The 26,461-nt window shown below is 39.7% G+C and overlaps 1 protein-coding gene across 2 annotated transcripts in view; it reads right to left on the reverse strand.

The window, feature by feature from the left end:
* Trpc5 (transient receptor potential cation channel subfamily C member 5) overlaps positions 1-26,461 on the reverse strand; it is a 276,457-nt gene that overhangs the window by 46,522 nt on the left and 203,474 nt on the right. For both annotated transcript variants that reach the window (XM_040744519.1, XM_040744518.1), the window contains 2 exons: positions 6,470-6,806; positions 4,285-4,424 (listed from right to left, as the gene is read on the reverse strand). In XM_040744519.1, the coding sequence (XP_040600453.1) occupies positions 4,285-4,424; positions 6,470-6,806 (477 nt within the window). The remainder of the gene's footprint in view (positions 1-4,284; positions 4,425-6,469; positions 6,807-26,461) is intronic.

The raw sequence follows: 26,461 nt of genomic DNA on the forward strand, positions 1-26,461 counted from the left end.
CTCGGTGTTCATTCTCCAGGCTCTGCTGCCTACAGTTTAGGGCTGATAGAGAGAGTCCTGATGGAGCCTTTCTTCAGAGCTTTCTGCTGCATTTTTAGCAGTTTGTAATATATTCTACACCATTGCAAATGGCATGTCAACCTTCCAGGTAGCAAATTTAGTAATTCTCCACATAGCGCATATGGATGTATTTTACTGTTTCTTTAACAACCTTACGAGTTAGAAAGGCCTTCCAGTGCAAATGAAGAACCAGGAAGTTGAAGGAGAGGGACTAGCTAGTATTTATAGGGTTGGCTGCCCATTTCCAGCCTTTTGAAGGCCTCTATTTTCTGGAATGTGGGGAATAGCCTCATAGAAAAGTGTGAGATGACAAGGTCTCGACTCCAGTTTGGAAATTGTCACTTAAAACTGCCATAAACTGGCTTTTTTGAGCCCATTCCTTAAGGAGGGTTACTCTTTCAGCCTAGAATACAGGGGTTAGGGCCTCTGTCCTGCCCCCAAAGATGTAACAGACTTTGATGCTCCCCTGTGGGAACATGGATGGGGTATGGGATGGAGAGATTGTGGGGGTAGTGGGAAGACAGGAGGGAGAGGGAACTGTCATCAGTATGTAAAATAAGATTGTTTTTAATTTAAATACAAATTTAAAAACTGCCTGTAACTTTTACCTTCACAATAAAAAAGAGTAATGCCATTCCTACCTGATGTATTGTTTGTGATTCTGTATTTATGCACAAGAGTCTCTGTACTCCATAAAGGATGATGGTATGGAAATATAAGGGACCAATTGTAAACGTTTCCAAGGACAGAAGTGGGTTTTGCCTGAAATTCAGTCTGAAGCACCATTACTTTATACTCTCATTTAAATACCCCAAATTTTTTAGGACTAAATGTAGATGACATTCCTGAGAAAATGTGTTGGGGGCAAAATTATCTTGTATTTCTTAAGTGCTTTACTTCCAACAGCCAATAAAACTGATAGTGTTAAAATCACATGTGTGTGTGACCAATATTCTTCATTGTCATAGGAATCAGAGAGAATGGGACACATGTGTGCTTCTATTTTGCACAGACTTTTTGGTGGCTGATCAACTTTGTGTAGTCCTAGTCAAATTTCCCACATTTTCCTTCAAAGAAAAAAGTAAACAAAAAACAGTTGTTGCATCCCTGTGAGCAAGTGGGTGGTATGCCTGTCTCACAAATAGAGGAGCTGAAATCCAGAGAGGCAGACTGACTTGCTAGAGATCACACAGCAAATTTGGTGGTAGGGCGAGATCTCTTGACATTAAGTCTAGTACTGTTTCCATTTCCAAGAAGTATCACTCACATGGGGGTTGATCTTACAACACAGATGTTACAAATGTTGTTACATGTTTTGAGATCTATATGAGAGATGGAAATTCTTTGCCTCCAAACAACAGTGATTTGAAGTTTTCCAAGGGGCTTGTGGAAATTTTTTTTGTGAGTTTCTTTTTTTTTTTTTTTTTTTTTTTTTTTTTTGGAGACAGGGTTTCTCTGTGTAGTCCTGGCTGTCCTAGAACTCACTCTGTAATCCAGGCTGGTCTCAAACTCACAGAGATCCTCCTGCCTCTGTCTCCTGAGTGCTGAGATTAAAGCTATGCACCCCCACTACGAGGCATGACTTCGGTATTAATGGTTGTCTCATCCTGCTTTGGGGACTGTCTAAACTGGTTGCATTTTTTTGTGGATGAGAGGACCACACTCTTCTCACAAGTTCTCATTTAAAACATAAAAATTATGGGGACTGAAGAGACGGATCAGTGGTTAAGGATACTTGCTGCTCTTGTAGAGAACCTGCATTCAATTCCCAATACCCACATGGTGGCTCATAACTAACTGCCTGTAACTCCAAGTTTAGCCTTTATGGTTTTTATGGTCACTAAACATATGTGTACAAAAAACTCATACACATAAATAAATTTTTAAAATCTAAATTCTGGCCAGATATGGTGGCCCATGCCTTTACTTCCTGCACCCAGGAGGCAGGGGCAGAGGCAGGCAGATCTCTCTGAGTTCGAGGCCAGCCTGATCTATAGAGCTAGTTCCGGGACAGCTAGGACTGTTACACAGAGAAACCCTGTCTTGAAAAAATCCAAATTGTGCATGTGACATGTCTTATTTATGTTTTCTTAGAGTGGTAAGAGGCAGAACTTACGATCTTAGCAGAATGGGGTTATTATACTTTCTGATGGAGAATTAGTTAGCTCTTTGGAAGCCTAACCAGTGAAACTGGGAAGATCATGTGATTACCTGATGTTGAGCATCTGTAGACACATTTTAATACCCCAGATAGAATTTTTTTTCATCATGTAGTCTAGTCTTTCATGGTTAAATAAAAACTAGTCATTTAAAGATTGATAAGTTATGGTTTCTCTACTTCTAGAGGAAATTTTAAAAATACAATATTTTAAAATTAATTTTATACATGCATACAATGCATTTTTAAAAGGAAAACCGTGTTGCTTAGCTAGCAGAATGCCCAAAGTGCCATGGAGTTAACCCAGGCAGGTTAATCAGAGAGTCAAACATTTTCTTCACCAGGTTTTTCTTCTAAGAAAGTTGTAAGAATGTGTTAGATGATCACCACACGCATAAGGCATACTCTTGGGCTCCTTTCAAAAATGTTTCATGAATGCATTCAATATTCATGCTCTATATAACTTTCAAGGTCTTGCAATTTATGCAATATGCATATTAGGGATATAAAAATAAACTAAGTTGTTGGAGACTTGGGGGACAGCCATATTCCCATTCTAAAAGTCCTCAAAGTGAAATTTAATACCAAAAGCATGACTGACTAGACATCTTGGGGAATGAATTGTCAGCCTTTCCATGCACGGGAAAAACTCTACTCTGGTTAGAAGGAGCACAGCTACACATTCTATATTAAATACCAGACCTGAACTCAGACCTGTGATTACTCCCAAACACAGGGGCCTGTGGAGAGGTGCCTGAAACTTTCCTTCACACTTGTCTCATTTTGCCTGGGGAAGGTCATCTTATATGGCTTATATCTCTGTGGATAAGTGAACCAGATCCTACCCACTTACAGATCCCATTAAAAAACTGAAAATGACCTGAACAATGGGGAGCTCTTGAACTCCAGACTGATGTCTCGGAGTCCAGCATGGGACTGATCCAGATCCCCTGAATATGGGTGTCAGTGAGGAGACCTAGGCGATCTATGGGGCCTTGGGTAGTAGATCAGTATTTATCCCTGACATACAAATGGGCTTTGGGCGCCCATCCCACAGTGAGGGATGCACTCTCAGCCTGGACTCTTGGGAGAAGGCCTAGGTCCTGCCCTGGATGAAATGACAGACTCTGGATATGCCCCATGGAGGGCCTCATTCTCCCTGGGGAACGGAGTGGGGATTGGGGAGACTGGGGGGGGGTTGGTGGGAGGGCATGGGAGGAGGGGAGGGAGAGCGAGCTGGGATTGACTGGAGAAGCAACCTTGTTTCTAATTTAAATTTAAAAATAAAAAATGATTTTTGGATAATTTAAGGTGCTTGTGCATGGGGAAAGGATCAAAGTGACGGGATGTGGACAGTGTATACATTTTCTGGACTGGTAAAGGGTTGTAGGTTGATTGATACTGAAAATTTTGGTTATGTAACTGGTTGAATGGTTATCCAGACAGAATAAGTAATGAAGAAAGCAGACAGAATAAGTAATGAAGAAAGCAGAAGCTACTGTAGACCTATGTGTCACACAGCTTCTGGAGTCCTGCTGCTTGTTTTATAAAGAATGGCAAGGGAAGTGGTAATGTTTGGCTTTGTGAAACAATGACTCAGAAGGTACAGGAGAGCTGACACGACCTATACCAGAAGTGCTACTCCAAAGAATAGCTGTATGTCTACTGTATATCTCCACAGTAGATATGGCATGGGAAAAATAACTGATTTTACTAAAGTGAAAACAGCTAAAAGGCTTTTTGGAGGTAAAGGATTTATTGAATTTCCTATTCCTACCCTGTGCTGCATCAGAGTGCCATGTTTAAGCACTGAAGGATGATGACACTGCTACCCTAAAAGTCCGAGAAGTTTAAGTGTTCATCTGAAAAATGTTTCATTCCCCACTGGCTTTGCTTATGTAGACACTGCTTACAGACTATTGAAAGAGTCCCCGTGGCATTTTCTAACATTGATGGAACACTCAATCATTTTCCCCATAAAGTCTTCCTGTTCCCAGTTCAAAATTTTATTGACATAACCCATCCAAAATAACTGAGGAAGAAAAATCCTACACATCTCACTTTACCTTGACATAAGCCACAATCTTCAAGGAAATAGTAGCCAGGTAGAGGGAGTTCATTGCAAAATCCATTAGGTTCCACCAGTCATGGATGTATTCAGTGAATCCACCATCCCACATTTCCTTTATCTCCCCCCAAATGAAACCTGAAGAATGGAAGTAAAAGTTTATTACTATATTAAGGCAGTGTTGAACATCACAACAGGAGTTCCCCTAATGAATAAAGAGGAGATTCATGAATGAACATGGCTGAATCTAAGAGGTGGAGATCACTTAGTTCTCTTTTCTCGGCTACCCAACCTCCCAATTTTGAATTTTTCAAATCTAGTATGCTTTTCAGATTTCTGGGCACTCTCCCTTTTATTTTTTAAAATTTTAAAGTATTAGGTTTCATTACGGCATTTTGAAACATAAAGCATAATTCCTAACACCTTTACTCACCCACCTCTCTTCTTCCTCCTTTCCCCTTCTATTCCTGGTAGCCTCCTTTCCACTTTCATGTCACATGCGTTCTATTTCCTCTTCTTCAATACCCTATTTCCCTTTCTCATGGTCTTCTTTCTATATTTATGACCTATATTCACGCTCACGGTCGTATATTTATTTGAGCATTAAAAGTAAGGATCTTCATATAAAAGAACATGGGGTATTTATCTTTCTTAGTCTGGGTAGCCTCATTCAATGTACTATTTTCCGGGTCCACCCATTTTCCTGTATATTTTACAATGTCATTACTCCTTACAACTGAATAAGCTTCCATTGTGTGTATGTACCCTGTTTTCGTTATCCCTTAATCTGTTGATGGGCATCTAGGCTGGTTCCATTCTCTTGCTATTGTTAATAGTGCAGCAATGAACATAGAGGTACAAGTGTCTCTATAGCAGAATAGTGGGGTTCTTTTGGTACCTGAGCCAGGAATAGTATAGTTTTATGAGAAACTACCACATCGATTTCCACATTGACAGCTTAAGTGTCTCACCAGCAGCCAATGAAGAATCTTGTTTCCTACACCCTTGCCAGTATGTGACATCACTTACTTTTTTGATGATAGCCATTATGACTAGGATGAGAGAAAATTTCAAAGTAGTTTTAATTTTCATTTCTCTATGGCAAAGGATGATGAATATTTCTTAAAATATTTACTGTGCATTTTGTCCATCTTAATCGGATGCTATTGCAATTTATTTTAAATTTTATTTTAGCTACTGAAATTTTAGGCACTATGTAGTACATTTTCTCCCATTTTGGAGTATGATAGATTGACTTCATCAGTATTATTCCATGGTTCTTACTTTCCACTGGGCGCTAAGGGGCAAAGTTCTCTGTTTTCCTCTCATTATATTTGCTTTTTTGTGGAATTTTGCCTGATGACAGAGTAAAAGTATGTTGCTTTGGTCAAGTCCACCACTTTCTACACTTTACATATGAACCCTTTAGGAAATGCTGTTAACCTCTAGACCCAGGATAACACTTAAGATGTATCTGATAAAATCACAATTAAAGCTTATAATGCTAGCCTGGGGCTCATAATTTGCATGGTAAAGACTTAGAAGATGGCACTTATAGAGAGCCCAGTGACATTTAATTATGCCTAGAGACCACAGGTAAAGTAGATCAACTTTTCCATAAGCAGTATGAATTTCCCAGGTTTCTCTGCTGACTGTGGGATCAGTATCCAAATCGAACATGGCACCTGAACAGGTGCTAGGATTGTATAAACTAGACACAAACACAAGAACTCAGCAGAATCCACATGCCTTCTGATCATGGGAAAGGGTGTTGGATGGGAGGGACAGGGAACTTGGATTTGCATGTAAAATGAGATTGTTTTTAATTTAAATAAAAATTAATTAAAAAAGAATGCTCAGTGCTTGCCCTGTCTAGTTTACCTGAAGCCTATATGGACTGACACAAAGCTTTCTCCCCTAAACCAACTAACAGCCATTTTCTTCCATCCTGGAAGATATTAGGTGAACAGATACAATCCCTGAGAACATGCCTGGTTTACAGTGGCCCATGCATAATTGAGTGATCAAAACCTAGGATAGAAGGAACCATGTTTCTTAGCTTCTAAACAAAGGCCTACTGGAGGGGTCCTAGTTCAGAGCTACTCTGAGTACATGTACCAGTACTGCTTTTAGAGGAGAACCAGAAGACAGCCTAGTCATTATTTTTGTTCTGTTTCACACACCTAAAACCCAAGGCAGTATCATCCATTCCACAACAGTTGGGGGAGGTCCTTGTACATGGAGGTCTGTCCTGACAATGTGCTGAGAAGCCAGGAGAAGCATGAAGAGGAAGGTCAGGTAGGAAGCTGTATGGCAGATGAACTTGATAAAGGGCTTCTTGATGAACAGCCCAAGGTTGCTTCTGGGTGAGATCAGATAGGCTATAGACAGCATAGGAAACAGGAAGCCAATGGTCATACAGGTCAGAAGCTTGACTACCCAGTGTTTTCTCCGCCATCCAGGGAAGCCATCATACCACAAGGTGGCAAGCAATTGTTGGCAATTTGGCTGAGCGACAAACTGGGAAAAGAAAAGAACAAGTTAGGCACCTAAGATGTCCAAGAAACAGTCAGTGTTCATAATATTTCTATTCACAGTCTTCTCCAGCACTAGACTATGTAACTAATTCAGGCAGGGGGCTGAGAATCATTAAAAGCACATTGAAAAATGTTGTTTCCCAGGTCCATTCCTGATGGACTGAGACTTCTTAAGTTATGGAGGGATAGAGCCGGGACATCAGTTTTCCTAATTTTCCTGGGAATATACATGCCTCTCAGCTGAGAATCATGAGGATTTTTATGTCATACTGATTTGCTTCTATTCATTCCCTTTGCCTCCATTTAGTCACCATCAAGTGTACAGTTGGTTTGGGGAAACACAAACTGCCAGGGATTAAACCGTGCCTGTGGCCATGGTTTGAATGGAAATTAGTCCCTTTTTTGATTTTGCCTTTTTCCCATTTTGTTTTGAGTATCAATTGGCTGGTTTGCAGCAAATCATGTTGCTACTTTGCTGTCTATTTAATACCCTTTCTAGCCTAGACATACAACACAGGCAAAATATTTGGGGGCCAACATTGTAATATTGTATGCTAACCCAGCTGGGATTTGACTTAAGGCAATTTACAAAGTGTCAGTGATTAATAATTAAGGAATAATCAGCAATGCAAGTCACCCTCCAGCTGCTACTTCCTGGTAAGTGACTCAATAGGGAGCTCAGCTGTCAACAATGATTTGAAATACTGCCTACATTTGACTATTCAAGCTTCCTGGGGGACAGATTAACATATATACACCATGTAGTATACTAGCAGAAAGGACAGAAACCTGTTCCATCATTTACCCAACATGTAAGGCAAACTATCCCAACTTTACTATTACATTTACAATGACCAGAAATTTTCAATTGAATAATTCTTTTCCTTGAGCACATGGGTAGGCTATTTCTCAGCATCCCTGGCCATGCGACTAAGTTCTCATTAATGGAATAGGAATAGAAATTATGTGCGACAGTCGAAGAATTGGCCCGTAGAAGTTTTCCTTGTGTGTTCCTCTGAGATTTTACCCCATTTGGGATGCATTTGTGAGCCCATGTCCCTCAACATCCATGAGAAAGAGAACTATCCTGCTAACCAAGAATATGTATATTGAAACATTACATGTATGTGAACATTCTGTTGTGTTTAAGCCCTCATATGTTTTTAGGTTTAAAGCAGATAAAAATTATGAAACTATGAAAAATAATCTCTATGACTGAAGAGACAGCTCAGGTTCTTGTAGAGGCTATAGGCTCAGTTCTAAGCACTGGTGTGGAAGCTCACAAACATTTGCAACACTCCAGTTCCAGGGGATTCAATATCCTTTTCTCACCTCTGTGGGCACCAGGCACATGTGTGGCACACATACACTCACACACATAAGGTATACCAAATGCTTTCTAATTTCCAAAGTATTTTATCCCCTGACCTCATTTCACCCAAATATGTCCATAATTCCTATTATGTACTCAGAACTCTTTTCCACAAATTGATACACAGAATCATATAGACCCTTTTTTACTTTTCTAGGCACCATAGACTATGCCAAAGAAGTCCAAGAAGATATAGGAGACCTGAAGGATAAAGCTAGAACTTCAGATGCAACTGGAAAAAAGTCATTGAGAGAGTTCAGTCTAGTGTGGAACACAGATGTATAAAAAGAGTGGGATGCCTTTTCTAATCTGTTTTTACAGTTTATTAGTCCTCTCCTTAGAAATTTATCTCACCACAGCACATTAAGTCACCCCAAGATCTTTAGTCCTCTTGCTTTTTGCTAGTTCTGATGTTGGCCTTTTAAAGGACCCCCCATCCCTGACCTTTTTCAATATGATCTTTTGTTCCTTTCACTGTTTTTGTCTTCTCAAATAGACCATGTCTTACAAGTCTGTGTTTGGAATCATAAATCATGCCAAAGCCAGTTGTTTTGCCACCACCTTGATGGGTTCTATATCCAAATGCAACAATGACATCTGGAATGGCCTTATATATTTTGACTAACTGTAGCCAAATTTCTTATCTTCAGTGCCATTGCCTTCCCAGAGTGAAGGGCCTAGATGACCATTTGTTTCTTCTGAGGTATATGATTGGTCATGAATTTCCTGGTCTTGACAATGATGGTGGCTATCCTCAAGCAGTCAAGGAAGAAAGGGGGCTGCTTTCTGATGGACAGAAATATAAACATGCAAGGAAGGACCCCTCTCCCCAAGACAGTTTAACAACTGTGCAGTACAGGAACTGGAAGAGATATGGACAAGGCATTAAATAAAACATGAATGAGGCTTCCTGGGTTGGGCAATACCTGAGTGGAGTATTAAAGGATGTGTAGAAGATGGCTAGATACAGGAGAAGAGAGGGCATATGAGTAAACATCAAAAGCAGAGAAGATGACATAACTAAAGGCATAGATAGAGGTGCAAAAGAGCATGGTTCATCTTGGGAGCAGTCTTGGTGTGACTGCTGTTTGTACTGCGAAGCTATTAATGACAAGAGATGAGACTTGTGGGTAGGGAGAGGTTAAAAAGCATATCAAATGATCTAATCTTCAACAATCATAAAAATGCAGGCTAGTATTAAGAGCAATGGGAAAACATAAGCAGTATATGTACATACACACACAGGCATGCATGTTTACATGTTTCTATAACAGTTTGTAGAACAGAATACTGATACCACATTCATTTTATAGATCATGCTAATGACACCAAGGTGTATTTGTTGATAGATCCAGAACTGATAACATAGTCTGGCTGATGTTATGGGCTAAGCTCACAAACATTGTGCTCTCTGACAATCCTTGGGTAGTATGGTCTGAGAAATAGAAAGCTGAATTCCTTTACATCTTGTTTGTATACCTTGCCACAGTGGTTGAAATGCCCATATCACTTACTGTGGTAGGATAAGCATTAAAGTTTTACTTACATATTTAGGGAGTGGAGTGTATGAAGCTATTTAACTACTGTTAACAGTTTCCAGTTAGTATATTGTATTAGCCAGTTAAGGGACCAGCCTGTCGGTAAAGCCCAGAGATGAGTGAAAAGCTCAGCTAACAGTAGTTTAGACTATAGTATCCTATAAAATATATTGGTTCAATTCCTGACTATGCTTTTTACTTGTTGTATAATTTTGAACATTACTAAAAGTTTAAGTTAATCAGTATGAAATATCTTTCCATTTTTGGTATTTATTTTCTTCCAATAATGTCTTATAATTTTCAGTTTATAAGTCTTACATTTAATTTTTTAATTCTATTGGTTAGCACTTTACTAATTTTGATACTGTTTTCGTTCAAATTCAATTTTGGATTATTTAGCCATACTACATAGAAACTATCAAGAGATAAAATTTTAACAAATTTAATTAAAACATTTAGTCATGATTCATAAATTGGGACAACCTGTATTCTATAAAATGAAATGAAAGGATCCCACTAGACAATAATAGAGGGAGAAGAAAATAAAACAAAAAGATGAAAAAGCAAATTGTTAACATCAAATTACTTCCAGTTAATTTTTTGTGGTTAAGAATCAAAGTAGAGAGACCTTCATCATTATGTGGACTCAGGTAGACTGAATATCCTGTTTTCCAAAATGCTCATATACTTTGAGTATTATTTGGGACATTAAAGTGTTGGTTTCATAATGTGACAATCAGTGTAAGTGACTATTTTGTTTTGGTCTGGTCTGTTGAAGCCTAGTTTCTGAGCTCAGTTCAAAACAATGTCTCCTCCAAGGTTATTGTTTACTGATTTTGCATGTTGATATTGTATGTTGCAGTTGTACCTGTCTCATTTATTATAACTAGTAGTTTTTATTGTTTTTTATTCCTTAGGTTTTTCTCTATGTCAGATTATGCTACCCATGAGTAGTTTTAATTCTTCCTTTCTGAACTGTATGCTGGTTTGTTTCCCTTACTTAACTGAACTAACAACTATCTCCAGTAAAGTGATAAAGTAGTGAGAGTGAATATATTCGGCTCAATTTAGAACTTAAGACAAAAATTCTTTTACAGTTTTCCATAGTTGGCGTTTATCGATTCTCTTCTAGTTACACTTTCCACATGTTTTGATCATGAAAGATTGTCAGATTTTATCAAGTACTTTTTCTGTGTCAATCAACATGATCTTATGTGTCTTAGTCTTCTCTCCACTACATTACAGTGATTGATTTTATGTTCAACTACCTTTACCTTCCTGGGGTACATTCCATTTGATTAGATATGTGATCCTTTTTATACACTGTTGGGATCAGATTGCTTTTTTGTTTATTGTATCATTGTCCCCAATTATTATGGTCTGCAGTAGGCAGTCTAGATATTAAACAACTGTTGCTTATACTTTCCAAAACGCACTTGGAAAAGGGTTGTTGGTGTAGGAAGACAAGGGCTATTACTGACACTTTCCTTTTTAGAGAGTTACCTGACAGTCATATACTGACAGTTCTCTAGGGACCGGTTTATTTAGAGTGATCTACAATCATTCTGCTCACTCCAGTGGATGCCAGGTGCTGACTTTTCAGATACTGTGGCAACAGTGATTTTGACTTTTGATGTTGCTGTGGGCTGGGTAAAGGAAGATGGGAATAGTGTATGTTAAAATGCTGCAAAACTTACTATTCTTCTTGGTTTACTTAAGTAAATTAATCTCTGATTGTTGGAAGATTTTGGTTCATCACTAGACTTTTGGAAAAAAGTTTATTTTAGAGAAATTTTCAAGCTCTTGGTGCTGTTTTGTAAGAGCGGATTTTCAGAAGTTCAGATTCTTCCATTCTGAAAGTGTTTTGTGACTTTTTAACTCATCATGTATGAGAACTGAGGCAGATGATACATTTATTGCCCAATTCTTCTGCTTGGGAACATCAAAAGAAATATAAAAACAAATAAAACAAAATGAAGTTTAAGGAACACAGGAGCTTCTGAATACCTTGCTGGATTTGGAACACATTTTATTCTTCATTAGATTCCCAATATTTTGCAAAATGCCTGACATAAGGTTGATGTTAAATGCATATTTGAAAACATTCTCATTTATTCTATGACAATTTCATACCTATACACAATGTATTTTGTTTTTATTTGTCTCCTAATCCTTCCACACAAATTCTCCTCCCACTTCATGTTCTTTCTCTCTCTCTCTATTTTAACTAACTCAGAACCCAATTAGTGATGAATGAATGTCTGTGGGTTTGAGGTCATCCTCATTACCATGAGTAGCATCAGGGGCCAAAACACTGAAGAAAATGGACTCTCCTTTACCCACCTGCCAACAGCTCCTCAGCTAGGGGTGGGGTCACATGAGTCCCTCCTCTATGCTGGAATCTTGACTGGTTTGATTTTGTGCAGGTCTTACACAGGCAACCACAGCTACTCTGTGCTTAAGAGTATACTTTTTAAAAAAGACAAATGATAGAGAAAATATGTTTGTGTTGCCAGCCCCATCATATCTTTCCAAAGCCATAATTCCTTAGAATATGAAGGAAGCTATGCCAGGTAACTAAAATAATTCTCCTAGGTATCACAACTAGGAACAACTTTTAGTATTGTTCTTGGTATTACCAAATGATGAGCTCTTTAAGTGCCAGATTTTTCACATACCTGATGTGAATGGAAGATTTGATATTACACTTATTTTACAGATGATGTCAATGACACCAAGGTACATTTCTTGGTAGGAGGTAGAGCCAGAACAGAGAGATACCCTAGTCTGGCAGATTCCCTGAGCTAAACTCACAAACACTGTGTTCTCTGACAATCAATGGATAGTATGGTCTGAGAAACACAGAAATACGAATTTTTCCATCTTGCTTATAGACCTTGCCATACTCATGGAAATACCCATTATCACTTACTGCTATGGGAGAAGCATCAATGTTTTACTCACCTATATAGGTAGTAATAGCATACAAAGCATTTAAAAAGTGTCAACAGTTTCCAGTTAGCATATTATATTAGCCAGTTAGGGGATCTGCCTGCCAGTAAAGTCCAGAAATGATCAGGACCCTGAGTAGCATGTAGGAAAGCCGAAAACTGAGGGGCCTACCCAAGGACATAGAAAAGGTACCAAAGAGCTGAGACACCTCACTTAACTTGGTATCAGATTTGCATGGGATCCATCTTTCCAAAGTGTCTCAGTCTTTTCTGCATAAATGTTTTGCCCCTCACTGCCATTGTCCTCCTGGCCCATTGGAATGCCTTATTCCCCAAAAACTTCAGGTAATGGTTGTCATTTATTATGCATGTGTCTGACATACTACACAGAACTGTAGAAAATCTTGTCTTTCTCACTTTGACATTAAGCTCCTTTTTGTTTGCTTACATTTTTGAGATAGGGTCTCACTATGGTGCTCAAGTCAGCTTGAACTCACCACGAAGATCTTCCTGCCTCTGCTTCTCCCATGCTGGGATTGCAGTTGTGAGCCATAATGTTTGGCTTAAGTTTTCTTTCTTTTACAATTTAATTTTACCAGCACACATGCGATAGTTAAAGGACAACCTTGTGCAACAATCAGTTGTCTCCTTACACCTTTGCATGGGTTCTGGAGCTCAAACCCAGGTGGTCAGGATCGCATGACTAGTTCTTTACCTACTGAGCTATCTCTGCAGCCCTTAGGCTGTGCTTTAAGTCAGTGGTTCTCAACCTTCCTAACACTGAGACCCTTTACTACAGCTCTTCATGGTGTGGTGATCCCTAATCATTAAATTATTTTCATTGCTACTTTCTAGCTGTAATTTTGATACTGTTATGAATTGTAATGCAAATATCTGTGTTTTCCAATGGCTTTAGGTGACTCCTGAGAAGGGTTGTTGGACCCCCAAAGGGGTCGCTACCACCAGGTTAAGAATCACTGCTTTAAGTTGAGTGATGTGATTACTTTTTGCCCCTTGCAGGGGTAGTTCTTGGCAGGAATGATGCAAAGTTGGATTAGCTCAGAGAACTGGAAAGCTTCTTGGTTTTCCTCTTCGTAGAATTTTGACTTCATTTACAAAGGGAGAACCATCTCCTCAGCCCCTCACCAAGCCTGTGGTATATGACTTTTGTTTCTACAGCTGTCTAAATAGTCAGTCGGCCAATAGCTCGTTTTGCCTGCTGACCCCACAGTGCAAAAGAATTTTATATGTTTATTGCAAGGAGTGCATATGGGACTTTGAACAAGTATTTATACCCACTCCAGCCCAGAGCTGGCTAGTGCTTGCGGGAAGAGCATGAACTGGGAGACTTGGCATGATTTCTATCCTGCAAGAGACTAATTATTAGGAAGCTATTAACGGGGCAAACACTTGTGTGCTAAGATGCTTGCAGAAGCCACACAGAGAGTAGTAGACAGGCTAGATCCCCAGATGGCTGGCTCTTATAGATCATTAAGGTCATTCCCTCTCCAAATTCAGGAATTATTTTTCCAAGCAAAGGTTAGAGGAAAGCTCTTGCATATTTTATCTCCTCTTACCATTTTATAAGAGAAAGGGCTAGAATGAAAGACATACATACATACATTCAATGTGGATCCATATAATGGCTTTGGGAAAATCTCACATCTTTGTCATGGAGACTTAGGACACTCATTCGAAAGGGGGTAAGATGTATGCAGTATGAAAAGGAAATAACATAGGATATTTAGAAATAGGGAAAAATCAGCAAGCACCAAAGTACTAAGGAAAGGCTGAAGAAAATCATGAAATTGGAATATGACACTTCCATTTGAAGCCTTCCTTGATTTCTCCAGCCACAGGTGATCTGTCATTCCTCCTTAAGACAGATCTCTTTGCTTCTTCCTGCTGGTCCCCGTGTTGTCCTTGGCCTTCATATTAGACTGATAAGCTGCTAAGTGGAGGGGCATTTTCACATGCACCGTTTCTATCTCATCATGCGTTGTGGCATGTATGCCATTTGACAATATGAGGTAATTTCGCTCTCTTCTCCCTGCTAAAATTCTGACTCAAATGATCAACTGTTCAGAAGTCCTTTCCCCTTGGCCACTCAAGCACATAACTCATACAGCACATGCCCCTGCCAAGTCCACTGAAATGCAGACACCATTTCTCTTTTCATCTAAATTCTTTAGTTCCTTAAGGCATTTCTCTATCAGTAGTCATAGTAGTCAGAGACAAAATATGCACAGTATTTCCTGTGCTTTGGGTACTTTTTAAAGCTCTTTATATGTACAGATGGTTCCTGATTCACTATGCTTGGACTTCTCATGCTGCAAAAGCAATGTGCATGCAGTATAAATTGCACTTCAAATTTAAAACTTTGTTGCTGTGCATTTGAGGCCAGCCTGGGTTATATTAGTGAAGCAGTTCTCAACTGTGAGTCATGACCACTTGGGGGAGGGTCAAACCATCCTTTCACAGTGGTCCCATATCAGATATCCTGCATATCAGATATTTACATTACAATTCGTAACAGTAGCAAAATTATAGTTATGAAGTAGGAAAAAAGTAATTTTGTGGTTGGGGGTCACCACCACATGTGTATTAAAGGGTTGCAACATTAGCAAGGTTGAGATCCACTCTATTAGTGACTTCTATGCCAACTAGTACCAATGAGTGAGACATTTTCTTAAAGAACCAAAATAAACAAAAAGAAATACAAATGTGAACTTTTTCTTGGGCTAGGCATATGCCATCTGATTCTCTTTGGTGATAATGGGCAGTGGCAGTAGCACTGCTCCTGGCCATCCACAGGAGCATGAAGGGAAACAACGATTCTTTATAGTGGATGGGGTTGCTAAACCAGGGTGTACAGAAATTCCAAATACAAGATATTTGCAATGGACAGCAGACTCCTGAGGATGTAAGCCCATTGGAAGAGGAGGCGAATCTACTATAACATACCTAGGAAGTTGGTAGTATTATTACATATTATTACATCAGGTAGTTGAGGCTCAGAGAGGTCAAATAATAATAATAGCCATAATTAACATTTCAATGCCTACTGTACATAGCAAGCACTTATGGAAGAAGAAAAAGTTAGAAACGGACTTCTCTGGGCATTCATTTTCCACCATCTGAAGAGGCAATGAATTTTCTTGTAGAGCAGAGGACCTGGGCTCAGTGGGCTTTTGAGAAGTGAGCCAGCTTTTGAGACAGAACAAACCAGCAGGCATGGAGCTTGCATGGGCTCTGTCAGGGATAAACAGTAACTTCTCAGTCAATCCTGTGGCCTCCCATAGAGCCTGAAAGGAAGAAAGAAAGAAAGAAAGAAAGGAGGGAAGAAGGAAGGAGGGAGGAAGGAAGAAGGAAGGAGGAAGGAAGGATGAAAAGAAGGATGAATGGAAGGAAGGACGATGGATGGAAGGAAGGAAGGAAGAAAGGAAGAAAGGACCAAACCTCTATCTGTCTAAAATAATATTGGTCCCACACTGGACCGTCTCACTAAGCTATTTTCAGAGGGTTTTGAATCATTGGCAATGTACATAAAATGCAATAGAAGAGACTGGAAAGGTTTCCTTTACATATGAACAGCCAGAAGTTTGTGAAGTAATGCAGTTAGCATTCCCTGATTCATGTATAAACTTCTTTTCTACTTATTCCCCAAACCATTCAGCGTAACAACTATTAAGTAGCACTTACACCATATTTAGTATTATTAGCAAACCAAGGATGATTTAAAGTATCTATGATAACATGTAAATGCTAGGGAACTTTATGTAGGATACTTGAGCATGTGAGGTTTTGGGTCTCCAAGGAGGACCAGTTGCTAGAACAGAGCTCACTGTTCTCTGTACTTACTGCAATGAATTGTTTTTGAATGCTTATAAAACAAATGAACTGATTTCAAGGTGAACATTTTATAGGAGATATAAATATTTCTTTCTTTACTTTGAAAATAGTAAGATTTTGGAGGGGAGAATTAGTGATCCTCTTCTGGGGGATGGAAGATGGAGGACAGCTAGGTGGTAATGGCACACCTTTAATCCCAGCACTAGGGAGCCAGAGGTAGGAGGATCTTTGAATTTGAGACCAGTCTGGTCCACAGAACAAGTTCCAGGAGTCAGGGCTACACAGAGAAACCCTGTCTCAAAAAAAGAGTCACCTCTTTCTTCATCAGTAAATGGCTACCCACTGAAGTGGGCCACACTTTCGTTGTATCAGAGGTCAGCTCTGCAAAGAATAGTTTGTGAACAAGGGAGTGTTTGAAAACTAGCTCAGTAGATCCAAGATGCAATGACTTTTGTTTACTTTGTGGCTACCAATCAAGTTGGGCTCAAAAAGGCAATCAATGACAAACTGAGAAATACATACTAGGGCAGTGGTTCTCAACCTTCCTAATGCTGTGGCCCTTTAATACAGGTCCTCATGTTGTGGTGACTCACAACCATAAATTTATTTTGTTGCTATTTCATAGTTGTAATTTTTCCACTAGAATCATAATGTAAATATCTGTGTTTTCTGATGGTTTTAGGTGACCCCCACGAAAAGGCTGTCTGACCTCAGAGGTTGCAACTGCCAGGCTGAGAACCACTGTTCTAGAACTTCCTTCAACCACAGCAGTGAGTTTGCATAGTTTCATCTTCATTAAACATGTCCCTTCTATTGTCGCCAAGGCAGCAGGTATGTGAGACCAATAAATACATCTAGTAGGGAGTTTTGGCCCAGTATATGACTGGAAGAAGCCCTTTCATTGTACATGTAATCTTTTTAAAGGGCGTTTTTATATTTATTCCGATACATCACAAATTCATGGTAAACCTTATGTAAAAAGGAGATGCCTTCGTATCTCAGCATTGCTGAGATATTTTGTACAAAACTGGTTGTGTTGTTGCCATTAGCTTGCAGACTTGATCCGGGAGCTGGGCTACTAATTTAAAGGTAAAAACAGATGCAGACTCACAAGAGAAATCAATGGGAAAATACGTTTCCAATGTCAACCTAGCCCTGAGCCCCACCTATGTGAATTAAATGGAGAAAGAGGGGCTAGAAAATGAAAACTATCTCCAAACACATATTTTTAAGTACATTTTTCTTTGAAAACAATTACACACAGTGGTCAGTATTGGCTCAATGTGATTCCCTCACAGATATTTTAATTCTCTTGTGTTGGGTATGGTAGATGAACTTTGAAAGAAATTGTAACAGGAAATACTTTGAAGAATAAACACACCAAAGCAGAGAACTGTAAACCAATGATCAAACTAATACTACAAACACAGCATAGGGCTGGAAATCTGATGAGAACCAAAGTTAGATCTGATCCTGGTGGCGTGTCTTAGACAGCTGGTTGCTCTTTGTGGGCTGCAGCACCAAATCCAGTGCTTGGAGGATGCAAGGGGGTCTAGTGCTGGCAAGCCCCATTTCAGCCCCATTCCTGCCTCTCACCCAGGACCAGATTCGTTTTGGAACTCTAAAGACTGTTAACTTTTAGAACAATAACATGTTTTCTGTACCAGAGCTCAGGCAATTCCTGGTGGTTAAGGCAGCACTGTCATTCCATTTGCCAGGCTTAACATATGTGAATGCAGGAGCCCAGTTAAATACAAATTTCAGATGAGTAAAAAAAGTAATGATCTTCAATAAATGTATTGATAGTCCTCAATTTATAACTCTCCAAGCCAGGTGTGATGGTCTACCCTGTAATCACGACACTCAGGAAACTGAAGCAGGAAGATTGCCATGAGTTCAAGACTAGCCTGAGCCACTTATGAGTTCGAGGTTAGCCTTGCCTACTGACTGAAGCCTCATATTAATAAAAACTCCACAAAACTTAATATCTAATTTATGAACTTTTACCTTCAGGATAGTGTAAAAGCTATACACATTCAATAGAGGCATATTTTGAATTTTAAATTTCTATCTTTCTGGGCCAGTCCCCATGTAGTCTGAAACTCTTATGACTCTGAACAGTAGTGGTGAACCACAGCTGCCAGTTAGTCCCATGGTCACAACTGGAAGTGATGGATACTCTACAGCACAATATGTTGATAAGCTAGGATGCTCTACAGGTTAGCAGTACTAAATCCTGCTTTGACTTACACATTGAACTGGCCATGGATTTATCAGAACAACCTGCCCTAAGTGGAGGGGCATCGACTTAGTGCCACATGACCTCTGATTTGTAGTGGAACTCAGAACAAGTCTTTGGGTTTGAGTATTTTTGTGTGTAATGGTATTGTCTTCCTCACAGGACTCTTATGACAATTATACAGATCATGGGTGGGAAGCACTTTACAATGTTCTCAACGTTGGACAGATGAATATATCTTTGGACACATGACAGAATAATATGGGCTGTGGGCCTAAAGGATGCTTCTAATAACAATGTTGCAAAGTTATGGGCATAGTATTTACTTTATAAGCAGATGGAGAGACCTGGTATTCAAATGACAGGCTCTTTGCAGAGTGACCTTGAGCAAGTTACTTAATGTCTCTGGCCCTCAGTTTCCCTATCTGCAAAATGAGGATTACAAAGCAACCCATATCTTAGTGTCATTATGAGGATTAAGAAAGTTAATTCAGTTGCCAGGGAACTAAGAAACACATATTTTTAAATCATGGATTATTATGAGGATTAAATGAACTCAATAGAAGTTAGCTATTTTCATCATTATTGTTATTGTGAAATAGATGGAGAACTGTTGCCATGTATATATATATATATATATATATATGAGGTAATGAGATGTATGATTTAACCACGTCATGCTCTATCGTAAGTCCCTCTGTACATTCTTTAGATGTGTCATGTTATGCTAATTATTGGTTTTGAATTCTGGAAAGGAGTTTGATGGTGGTGGCAGAAGAGAGAAAAGATGTTGAGGTACAAGAGTACTATTGTATTGGAAAAGTACATTCAATTGGAGTCAGGACACTGCTTATTCTAGTCAGAGCATATGAAAAAAACATTTAATAATTGAATTCTGGAATGGAAAACTGGATTGTTATGCCAGATGCATCATAGAGGATGGACAATAAGTTGGTAGATAATAAAGATAAATTTTTGTTGTGAGAGACTGGGAAATCAGGCCAGCAGAAAGGATGGCTAGACAAACGGATGCATTTCAGGGCTGCTTTTAAAGCGAAGATGAAGGATTGCATGAATAGGTTTTTCATTCAAAGTAAAAAATTGAGGGCATCTGTTTCTTGGAACCCTTCTCTCTCTTAGGAGTTACCCTCTCACTTTCCTTTAACAAATCTAAGCATTCCCCACTAAAAAAAGCAACTTGCATGGTGGCTTTCACTAGGCCAGCTTTTCAGAATCGCAATGCAGCAATGGACTGTGACTCCTGTGTGTGTAATGCAGCCCAGCAACAGCATGAGCTTTGCTGTTCTGTCCTCGCAGCCATCCTACTTACTTCTCCACCTTTTCAGTCATAGTCTCCATCTCTGGTACAGATAGGAGGGGATTTTAGTGCTTGGAAGACTTCTAAGAAGTCATTTTCCAGTTTGGGGATGTGGCTGAGGAGGAGGATTGTTACTTAGTATGCACAGAGCCTTGATTCCAGTCCTCAGCACTGAAAACAACAACATTCTGCCTGCTTTCTGTCTAGCTATACCAAAAGCGGTTAGTTCACTTAAGCAAACAACCTTTATTAAGAACCTACATCACCTAGAACCTATACTATTCTAATAAGGTCACAGTCACGATGACTCATGGTTTCTGGAATTCAATGCCTGAAGCAGAAGCCTAACATTGTAACAATCAGACTCCTGCCTCCCAGGATGGGATTCCTGGGGAGGGACAGAGCTACAGGGAAGCCAGGAAACTTTCTAACTAATGATTGAAACAGGAAGGTTAACTCAAAAGAGCTTATTGTTCCTGGAACTGAAAGAGAACCAAATTTCATTTCTGCTGAGTATGGGGACCACTAGGGCCTTGGTAGTTTGATTTTTTTCAAGAGAAGAGAAAGTATCCTAACTCATGACCTTTTCCTTCCTTCTAGGGACCGGTTTTATGGTGGGCTTCCCCACCGACCTTCCTCCTTCCCTTTTCCCCTGTAGGACTGGTGAACTCTTGGATGCTGGGCTAATGCTCTACCACTCACTCCATTCTCTAGCCTAGTGGTGAGCTTTAACTAGTAATGAGTTACTGAGAACTGTACTGTGGTCCATTCTTAATTTTCCCAGTGATGACTCCAAGAAGACACATTATTTTAGCTGTACTGAAGAATTTGTGACAGAAACATATGACTTTTCTAAGTGGTAAGAGCCAGGTCTGAAAACCAAAATCAGTCTTGTCACATCATTAATACTCTAACTTAGGGGTCATATGAATATAAGAGCCTATGATCCAATCCAGCCTGTTATGATTACTTCTTTTTTAAAGTAAAGTTTATGGAAATAAAACCATGCTCATTTCATTACATGATATGTAAGGTTCCTTTTGTATAAGGGTGGCAGAGTATTACAAGAGAAAATGTGGCCTACAACATCAAAAATATGTTTGTTTTCTGGTCATATGATAACAGCTATACTACACAGTCTCTAGTGTGTAGGCTCTGACTGAGACAGACCTGAAGTTAAACTCTGGCTTTGCTCCTTCTTAACAATATGTGCTTGACAAATTCTTTAACATTTTCGTGTCTTAATCTCCTTATTTGTATAATTGTCTCAGAGTTGCTGTATGAGAGAGAGCACGGTTGCCTGGCACATAGTAAATTCTTTCAACTTGGCAGTTAAAGTATTTCAGTAGCAACGAGAACAGAAGATAGTTCTGTGCCTGGCACACAGTGAGTGTTCACTTGACTACCAATCATCTGCATCTGTCTTTTTCTTGTTAGTGTTTGCTTTTATAGGGCCATGGGTTGCTGAGGAAAAGACTGAAGTGTATTTACAGTTAGAAGTAGAGGTGCACAGATCAGGATGCTAGGTACTTTGGGCTGGGAAGGGGATTGGAGTGGGAGTACCTACTATGGAACAAGCTGTTGAATGTCTTGAGCCTAAGCTATATAGTGTAGTGGTGTGGTATGTATGAGAGGACAGAATCTTCAGTTTCAAGTTTACAATTTTGTTTATTCTTCAAAACCCCTGTTCTTGTGTGGCACATGAGTGGACTCTGACTCCATCTTGAAAGATGTGAACATTTTAGAAACATTCCAGTGTATGTTGATGTCGGCATTCCCTAAGTTCTTGTAGCAACAAATTAGTGTGCTATTTTGGTTCCTTGTTGTGCTTGGTTGATCCCTAATGAGACTCCAAATTTCTTTAGGCTGAGATGCCTTCCATCCCCTCTTGTTTGGTAGACCTTTCCTGGTATTGACTAATAAAGGGGGTTAGGAGGGTAGTTGTGTGGTAGAGCACTGTGTGCAAGAAGACCAAGGGACTTGATGCACAGCAGCCAAACAAACAAACATTGAAGGGGTGCATGTTTATTTGTGATGTGTATGTAGGTGTGTTTCTGTCTGTCGGGGGAGTTGCCTATAACAAAGGAAGACTCTATTTGAGAAGTAAGGTCTTTCTGAAATAAATAGAGTGATTTAATTGACTAGCAGAGAAAAAGCTAGGAAAAGAAAAATAACGTGGCAAGAAGGGAAAATGGCAGGACATCAGAGACGGGAGCCTTCTGCGGGGAGGAGGTGTACCTCTTAATTATCTGGATGTAATGAGCGTGATGAACATTCCCACTGCTATAGAGGCAAATCTTTGGGTGACAGTAATGCTGATGACCATCTGTTTCTCATGTTTCTGTGGAAGTCAGCCTTTTAATTTCAAGACAATTGCTTCACAAACAACAGCTAAATTCTTGCCAGTGTCTGAGAGGAGACAGAAGGTTTATTTTTTATGTTTGAAGCTCTCCTTTGTCCAAATGGGATACATACTTCTTGTAAGAGATAACAATGGCCCTCAAGTAAATTCTTGGCTTTCGTGGAAAGTCTATGGGTTTTGCAACAGGAATTATTGGCAAGAAAGGCTGCAAGGGAGTTAAGACCAAGCAACGGAAGGGAGTGAGTGAATTTTCTCCGAAGTTATCTTTGTTCCTGAAGAATGTAACACTGAGTTGAACTTGTTTCAGATGAATATCAAAGGTGTGTATATATAACTGCTCTACACAACCCGGAGTTCATTGGCATTTGCCCCTTGCCTTGAGTGATGTTGTCCTCTGTGACTCTGAAGATGAAATAAATGACGGGGAGGCTGCACCTGACAAACGCAGAATTCCTGGCTTTTTTTGAGGTATTGTATTCCCCCTCCCATTGGGTACAGTCCAGATAATTTATTTGGTACATTAAGTCAGTATTAATGGTATTTCTTCATTAGCATGTCATATAGTCATTGTCTTCAAAGGCTTGAGAAACTTACTTTAGTTTTGGTCTGGGTTCCATGTCAATGAAATGGTGACCACCTATGCATCCTGACCAGGTTAGTGTATCAGAAGGCTCACTCTTTAGTATGGTGAATAGGTTGGCCAAATGAATGAGAGTGTGGTGTTCAAGCAACTGGAGGCAGGAGGACAGAGTAGAAAGGGTTTTTTTTGTTTGTTTGTTTTGACTGTGGATCAAAAGAAGGGATGTGGAAGCAATATTTGGTGATAGAAATGACAATATTTTGCTGTCAGTCTGAAGAAGTGAAAGATGAAGAGTTGAAGTTTATGCAGAAAGATGATACCTCTGTTAATAAGTGATATGGAGTAATCTGAGATTAGGAAGGCTGAGTTTCAGACCAATATGGATGACTTCATTTTAGTTATGATGACCTGCTGTCCTGAGTGAACTGAGATTTAGAGAGCATTCCCACACATTGGAATTTCAGCTCTAAAACTTGGAATTATTGGGGGGGGGGACAGGACGAGATGGTCACGTAAGCTGAGTACATGTTGAAACTGAGATGCCGCCAGTGTCCAGTAGGTGGATGGGCATACAGACATGGTGTATAGGTAGAAGAGACAGCAGAGTCAGAGATGAAGTGTGAGAGTTGTTTGCATAGAGATGGTAGTTGATACCCCAGAGCTGAGTATGGTAATTATGGGAAATGTGTAATACTGAAACTATCTCAGATCATTTGTGAGATAAAAATAGTGCAAAGAAATGAACAAAATATGAAGAAAGCATAAATGCAAAAACAAGCAGTAAGGTGGAGTTTGAGGAATGCCTATCTAGACAGAGAACAAAGGGGTAATGGAATATGTGAGAACAGAAGAGGGGTAGTCAGGGAGGAAGAAAATCAGCAGGAGGAGAGGAACTGGGATAGGGGAGTGGGGCAAGCCATTCAACAAAGCAATGAATAACAACTGCATAATGGAGCCAATCACTTGTGTACTAACTTTAAAAAGAAAGAAAGAAAGAAATCTGATGCCGAGGCAGAAGAAACTGAAAGAGAGTTAGATGCCTTGAATATAGCTCAGGGGAGCCTTCCTCCAGTAGCTGATGGAAGCAGAAGCAGACACCCACAACTAAACACTGGAAACCAGTTGCAGAGAGGGAGGAGTGATGAGCAAAGGGATCAAGACCAGGCTGGAGAAACCCACAGAAACAGCTGACCTGAACAAGGGGGAGATCATGGAACCCAGACTGATGGCTGGGAAACCAGCATAGAACTGAACCAGACCCCCTGAATGTGGGTGTCAGTTTGGAGGTCTGGTTAATCTATGGGACCCCTGGTAGTGGATCACTATTTACCCCTAGTATACGACTGGACTTTGGGAGCCCACTCCACACAGAGGGATACTCTCTCAGCCTAGACACATGGGGGAGGGTCTAGGCCCTGCTCCAAATGATAAGACAAACTTTGAAGATCCTCCATGGAAGGCCTCCCACTCCTTAGGGAGCAGAAAAGGGATGGGATAGGGGATTGGTGGTGAGCAATGGAGGAGGTGAGGGAGAGGGAACTGGGATGGACATGTAAAAGAAGCTTGTTTCTAATTTAAATAAAAAGGGAGGATAAAACAGAAATATAGATCAGGGGTAGAATGCTATCCAAAGTTTCTGAGGTTTTGGGTTTAACCTCAAGCATCACAAAAACAAAGAGAACAATGTATTAGAATACGATGATGCCATATTAGTAAATGTGGGGGCTGATATTGAGAATTGATGACAGGTTATTGTGATTAAGAAAATAATATTATAACGAGGCGATGGTGGCACATGCCTTTAATCCCAGCACTCAGGAGACAGAGGCAGGCAGACCTCTGTGAGTTCAAGGTCAGCCTGGTCTACAGAGCAAGTTCCAGGACAGGCCAAAATGCTACACAGAGAAACAATGTCTCAAAAATGCAAAAAAGAAAATAATATTCTACAGCTGGGAATGAGGACATACTCCTATAATCATAAAAATCAGGGTGGGACAGGGAGATGTAGAGTTCAAGAGTATCTTCAGCTACACAGTAAATTTGAAGCCAGTTTGGGCTACATGAAACCTTATCTCAAAAAATGGAAAAGCACTTGGGAGGCAGAGGAAGGTGGATCTCTGAGTTCAAGACCTGCCTGGTCTACAGAGTGATTTCCAAGACAGCCAGGGCTACATAGAGAAGCCCTGTCTTGAAAAACCAAACCAAACCAAACCAAACCAAACCAATCAATCAACCAACAAACCAACCAACCAACCAAACAAGCAAACAAGCAAACACCCATAAAAACAAATCAGTGTATCCAGGGGCTTTACCAAACCACATAGAAGAAAATATACAGACATTTCAGTGGCCAAATGGCACAGAGGCACAGAGTCCTTGGTACTCATTCATCTGGTTGAACCTGAAATGTGAACATTGCAGAAAGAATAAAAATGAATAAAAGAGAGAGGGAGACTTTAATATGTCATCTTAATGGGGCCTGTGGTTTCTGGAAGGTGTTTCTTTGTTATGGTCGCAGAGAACGAATGCGAACAGACTGAGCTGAATTGGGATAAGAATTAGGGAAAAAACCTTCAGATCTCTTGTCCTGTTGCAATACATTTTTCAGGCTTCAAAAATTCCTTTTTATTTTCTTGGGCATCTTCCTACTGGTCTGTGGTAAAGTCCAATAAATAAGTCAACAGTTGAAGGGATTAATGAAAGAAAACATGTTTACCTAAAAAGTAAATGTATAAAAGCACTTCTAAACCAGTGAGGATTTGAAACAAATTATCAGTCTTTTATCACTAAGAATCCATGAAACCATTATATATGGATGACTGCTCATGCTCTGGTCTGGTTTTTATCATCTTGTTCCTTCTAGGTCAACAGAAAACTTCAATATCCTATAATAAGCCAAGGCTGTGCACATCAGACCACCCACTTCCTTTCAGTGGGACTGATATGCTAACTTCACAGGGTTAATAGGGTCTTCCTAGAACTTAAGTCTTGTAAAAAGTACAGAACCTCCTTTACTTCAATTCTAGTCTATCAGTTATCTTTCTTCATAACTGTGAATTGAACATCCAAGCTCTAGCTAAGTCTTGTGTTCTTGGGAACACTTCCTTCCATATCTGTTAGAAAGTTATTACAAAGTACACATGTTTTTGAAAAAGTACAGATCATATGACTGGACAGGACAGAAATATACTTCCAGGTCGAGTGTTGCAAAAAACTGCATCCCTTGGTTTCTTGAGGGATATAACCAGAACTGCTTCCTGTGTCACACTACAAACAGGACCGGGTACAGTGGATCTGGATGGAATGGTCTTTCCTGCGGTAGTGGGGTAAGATGGGGTTATATTGTTGGATTTTTCTACGATTCAAAAATCAGCCTGAAACTGCAGACTTGTGGAGGGAGGTAAAAACAGATAAAAATTGTAGGAG

This window comes from Mesocricetus auratus, unplaced genomic scaffold, assembly GCF_017639785.1.
Source record: "Mesocricetus auratus isolate SY011 unplaced genomic scaffold, BCM_Maur_2.0 Super-Scaffold_100003, whole genome shotgun sequence".
Lineage (NCBI taxonomy): Eukaryota > Metazoa > Chordata > Mammalia > Rodentia > Cricetidae > Mesocricetus > Mesocricetus auratus.